Source organism: Populus alba, chromosome 17 (assembly GCF_005239225.2).
Source record: "Populus alba chromosome 17, ASM523922v2, whole genome shotgun sequence".
Lineage (NCBI taxonomy): Eukaryota > Viridiplantae > Streptophyta > Magnoliopsida > Malpighiales > Salicaceae > Populus > Populus alba.
In genome coordinates, this window is record NC_133300.1 from 20366501 (window position 1) to 20371816 (window position 5316).

The 5316-nt window shown below is 33.7% G+C and overlaps 1 protein-coding gene across 2 annotated transcripts; it reads left to right on the top strand.

Moving 5' to 3' along the window:
• Window positions 1–993: 993 nt before the first annotated feature.
• On the top strand, window positions 994–4345 carry LOC118037176 (putative disease resistance protein RGA3). Of its 2 annotated transcripts, none has more exons than XM_035043089.2 (3): window positions 994–3805; window positions 3960–4003; window positions 4108–4345. In XM_035043089.2, exons 1-2 carry the CDS (start codon window positions 1273–1275, stop codon window positions 3983–3985), a joined length of 2559 nt encoding a protein of 852 aa, XP_034898980.1. In that variant the 5' UTR covers window positions 994–1272; the 3' UTR covers window positions 3986–4003; window positions 4108–4345. The 2 variants fall into 2 exon arrangements, with proteins under 2 accessions (XP_034898980.1, XP_034898981.1); XM_035043090.2 differs by having other exon boundaries at window positions 995–3805; window positions 3966–4003.
• Window positions 4346–5316: the final 971 nt, after the last annotated feature.

A 5316-nucleotide genomic window follows, 5' to 3' on the forward strand; every position in this document is an offset into this window, starting at 1 on the left:
AATGGTCAAAGATAAGGGTCCATGCCAAAGACAATAATTCAAACACAGATCAGAAAATAAGGCTTTTTTTTTTTTCGAGTGTAGGGCATTTTTTTGAAGTTTTTTTTTAAATATATTAAAATATTGTTTCTTCTTTATAATTTGCTCATTAAAATATTTATAAAATACTAAAAATATTATTTTGAATTTTTTTCAAAAAACACTTAAAAATTTTGGAAAAAACCATGGAATTACTCTCCTCAACAAAACTTAAAAATAGGTAATGTTTTCACTATACAACCTCATAAAACACTATTCATCCTATCCTCATAAAACACTCATCAAATGTATAAAAATAAAACAACTTGTGCTATTTCGATAAGCCTATAAATTATACTAACCTTATAAATAAAAAAATAAAAAATTAAATTATAAAACTAAATTTTTAACCATCTCAATATTAAAAAAATAAAACAAGTAAAAATAATTTAAAAAAATTTATAAAAAAAAAATATATTAAAAGAAACCAAATATAAAAGAACCAATGTAAAAAAGTATTGTAACAGTACAATACTTTTCCTATTCATTTAGGTTTTCTTTGTAATAATGGGTGACTGTGTACATTTACTTGTATAAAAGCAAAGGGATCCTCGCAGGTCCATGTGTTTCATATTTGAAAGTAGACACCCTTGAAAAGATACTTTCTTTATTGTTACATTTTTGTCAAGAGATTATTAGTTATAGGATATTAAAAATAATTTTTATATAAAAAATATATATATATATTATATTATTTTAATTTATTTTGAATTAAAAAATATTTTTAAAAATAATTACTCCTCTACTCCTAATTCAAACAATTTTGGATGGCACATGCATTCAATCATCGAATCCAAATGATAGCTTGGAAAATGCTGGCTTGTGTTATGTGTGCGAGTTGATCTCAAGATGTTTCTTTCAAGATTATGATGATTTACCTTTTTTTTCTCAAGCTTTAAAATGCACGATCTTGCATTATCATTGGCTCAAAATAAGTGTTCTTGACTCCATTTCATTTTTTCATCAAACTAATCCAAAGTCCCCAAATGAGTCCGACCATGTGTGGTCAATATTACATGGGAGAAGCTACAACACAATTGCACTACTTGTAAATGTATTCTTTTTTATTTTTCATCCCTTAATTTTGTGATCAAGAAGACTCAACGACTTCTCCTCTCCACTCAGAAAGCGGAGCTCCACTCTTATCTCAATCATTTCTTCCTAACAAACACTTCTCCCCTCACTAAAAAAAAAATGGCAGAAGCTTTTGCTGCCGAGATTGCAAAATCCCTTTTAGGGAAGTTAGGCTCTTTTGCTGTTCAAGAATTTCGTTTGGCATGGGGACTTGAAGATGACCTTGCACGTCTTGAAGAGAGATTGAAAGCCATCAACGCGGTGCTGTCCGATGCTGAGAAGCAACAATCAAAGAAAGAGAGCATTCGGCTCTGGCTCCATATGCTCAGAGAAGTCTTGTATGATGCAGAGGACGTGCTGGACGAAATCGAGTGCGAAACTTTGCGAAGAGACGTGGTGAAAACCACAGGGAGCACCAGCAGAAAGGTACGGCGCTTCTTTTCAAGCTATAATAAGATTGCATTCCGTTCAACAATGGGTCATAAGATAAAGAGCATCATAGATAGACTAGCCAATATCTCATCTCTTAAGTCTGACTTCAACCTCAGCGAGCAGCCTATTGATTGTGGTCATGTCTTGCATGAGGAAACAGAGATGAACCGATCCTTTGAGAGCTTTTCCGGTCTTATCGGAAGAGATGAAGACAAAGAACGCATCATCAACCTTTTAGCAGCACCTTTTAAGGTTGGTGATGCACGTCCCCTTGTCCTTCCGATTGTAGGAATGGGAGGCTTGGGGAAGACATCTCTCGCCAAATCGGTGTGTGATGCTGAGAATGTAAAAAGTAATTTTGATCTGAATATGGAGGTATGTGTTTCAGATGATTTTTCCTTGAAACAAGTGGTACCAAAAATTATTAAATCTGCAACTGGGGAAAGATGTGCGGATTTGGATGAGGGTGAGCTTAATAAAAAACTTGAAGCAATTTTGAACGGCAGGAAATACGTGCTTCTTTTGGATGATGTTTGGGATGAAGATGCTAAAAAATGGTTGTTGTTGAAGCCTTTGTTATCAAAAGGTGCTGATGGAAGTAAGATTATAGTAACTACCCGTAGTCAACGTGTTGCTGAGATTATGGGTACTGTTACTGCATACAACCTAAGTCTTCTTGGTCAAGAGGACTGTCTGTTGTTGTTTTACAAGTGTGCATTCAAGGAAGGGCAAATGGAGTTGTCTCCAAATTTGGTTGGAATTGGGAAAGAAATAGTGGCGAAATGCAAGCAAGTTCCTCTGGCAGTGATTAACTTGGGGACTCAACTGTATGGTAAGACTGATGAAAAAGAGTGGGAATCGGTGAGAGACAGTGAGAAGTGGGAAGAAGAGGGAGATGGCATTTTACCTGCCTTGAAAATAAGCTATCAAAGATTGCCGGCTCACTTGAAAAGATGCTTTCTTTATTGTTCGGTTTTTCCAAAAGATTATGGCTTCCCAGATATCTTATTGGTGCAATTTTGGATGGCACATGGGCTCATTCTTCAATCATCAAATCCAAATGAGAAATTGGAAGATGTTGGCTTGCGTTATGTGCGCGAGTTGATCTCAAGATGTTTCTTCCAAGATTATGAGTATAAGATTATTGCAGCTACCTTTAAGATGCATGATTTAATGCATGATCTTGCATCATCATTGGCTCAAAATGAGTTTTCAATCATAAGCTCTCAAAACCACCAAATTTCCAAAACGACCCGTCATTTGTCAGTCCTTAACTCTGATTCATTTTTTCATCAAACTCTCCCCAAGTTCCCAAACAACTTCCATCAAGTGCGGTCAATAGTCTTTGCAGATAATATAGTGGGGTCTACATGCAAAACAGACTTTGAGAAATGTTTGTTAGAATTTGAGCATTTGCGGTCTTTGTACTTATGGGATGATTATGGATTTGAGGATTTTCCGGAGAGGATTGGCGCCTTGAAACATTTGAGATATGTCTATTTTGGGTTGAGCTCAAAAATAAAAAGACTCCCAAAATCTATTTTCAAATTGCAAAACTTGCAAGCTCTGGTTACAGGTAAAGGATTAGAAGAGCTGCCCAAAGATGTGAAGTACATGATCAGCCTTAGATTTTTAGCTCTAGTTACTAAGCAGAAGCAGTTGCCAGAAGGAGGGATTGGGTGCTTGAAATTTCTTCAAACTTTATTAATTCTTGGGTGTGAAAATCTAGAAAATTTGTGCGAAGATATGCAAGGTCTTAAAAGTCTTCGAAAATTGGTTATTGCTGGATGTGATAGCTTGATTTCTCTGCCTCGAAGCATAAAATTCCTAACTACTCTGGAAGAATTTTGTATTATTGACTGTGGAAAGCTTGATTTGATGACAATAGAAGAAGATAAAGAGAAAAAAATTCAACCTCTTTCCCTTCCCCTTCGTATTGTAGCATTTACAGCGTTACCAGCAACTCCTGCTTTACCAGAACAACTTCTTCAAGGATCTGCAGAATCCTTACAAACATTTATCATCAGAGATTGTTCAAACATTAATGAAATGCCAGATTGCATCAACAATTTAATTAAACTTCAAAATCTTGACATCAGTGATTGTCCAAGTTTGAGCAAAAGGTGTCGAAGAGGAATAGGAGAAGATTGGCCCAAGATCAAACATATCCCTAAAATCAAGGTTGACGATGATGATAGTGGTGAAGAGACATCTCATGCAGGTAGCAGCAGCAAACCATATTTAAATCTATCATATTTAGTTTTATATATTTATCCATTCTTCAATTCCTATTTTCGTTTAAATTATTTGAAAACACTATTAGCTTTGAAAAAGTAAAAAAAAAAAAAACTGACAAAACCTCTTGTGTTTTGGAGAGGCAGGTTCAAGTGGAACTCCATAAGCAAGAGAAGAAGACAAGGTATGTCATGATAAAATGAAAAGTTGACTAATTCATTCAGCAATTTAAATTTCTTTGAACTTAATACATCATTATTAAATTCTATGTTTGTCTAATTTCTTCAGGTTTACTACTCTGAGGATCCTGTTGGCCAAGATCTTCTACGACAGTTAGTCTCTTGCAAAGATCAGCTGAAGGCTCGGAGTGTCTGCTTTGTGTAATTTTCTTGGCTAGCTATATGTGATAATTTGTCATTAATAAATTGATAAACATTTGGTTATTCTGAATTATTTAAATAATTATGCTACTTGTTTCTAATAATACTGCAATGTCTCATTCATGAGTTTCAAAGATCTTAACGAAGAGACATCCAATAACATATTAAAAGTTTATAAATTTTTATACTCTGTTTTTCATTAAATTTTGAAATTTCTTTCCTTAAATTATTTTTTTTATTTTAAAATTTTTTTAATGTGTAACTGTTAAAAATATTTTTTTTAAAAAATATTTTAATATATTTTAGGTCACACTCCAAAACCACCCCTTGATCCTAACTAATTTTTGAAAAACTATTTTTTTCATTTTTTTTTCAAACAAACATTCTAACCGTGTACCTCGCCGTCAAAACAAGTGACTCATCGACACAACCACAGCCACCGCCATCTTCTTGCAAAATAAAATGACTCTCAAACAAAACTTCTAGCTTCCTTTAACTAGAAAAACCAAACTTTTAACACTAACAGCAACCACTAGCAGCGCCAACTTCACTATCTATACCACCACAACCACCCCGACTCCTTCCCTAACAAATTCATCTCTCCAGTACACCTTCCTTCGCTCTTCTTGTGCAATCTCCACCGTCGGTAAAAACCTCCCCTCTCTTTCTCTAAGCTAATTATTTAACCTTGTTTTAATCATTTTTATTTTCGCTAACAGATTGCTTCAACCATCACGGATTACAAACTCTCTTCATGACCTACCAGTAAACTCTGATTCTCACTATTAGAAATTATTCGAAGTAAATGTAGTTTTATTATTATTGTTATTAATTTATGTGTTAATTTGTGATTTAGCGAATAATTTAAAGTTTTGATTTTGAGTGAATTTAATTAATTAAATCGGTACCATTATGTCAATAAAAACATATTTTAAAAAATAGAAAAAAGAATGGAAAACATGCATCAGAAGAAATTGATTTCCAAAAAGAGTCCTAAATGTTCTCTTATTGTAAGATTGAGTTTTACTTGCAATAGCATATCTAGGCTGAAAATGGTGAATCAAATGGATATACAGATAATAAAAGGATGTTTGGTAAAATATTTTTTATATAGAAA

Excerpts from the sequence above, each read along its gene's own strand:
- LOC118037176 (XM_035043089.2), top strand. The coding sequence starts at position 1,273 with ATGGCAGAAGCTTTTGCTGCCGAGATTGCAAAATCCCTTTTAGGGAAG. Across the intron at positions 3,806-3,959 it reads TGAAGAGACATCTCATGCAG|AGGCAGGTTCAAGTGGAACT; the intron begins GTAGCAGCAGCA and ends TGTGTTTTGGAG.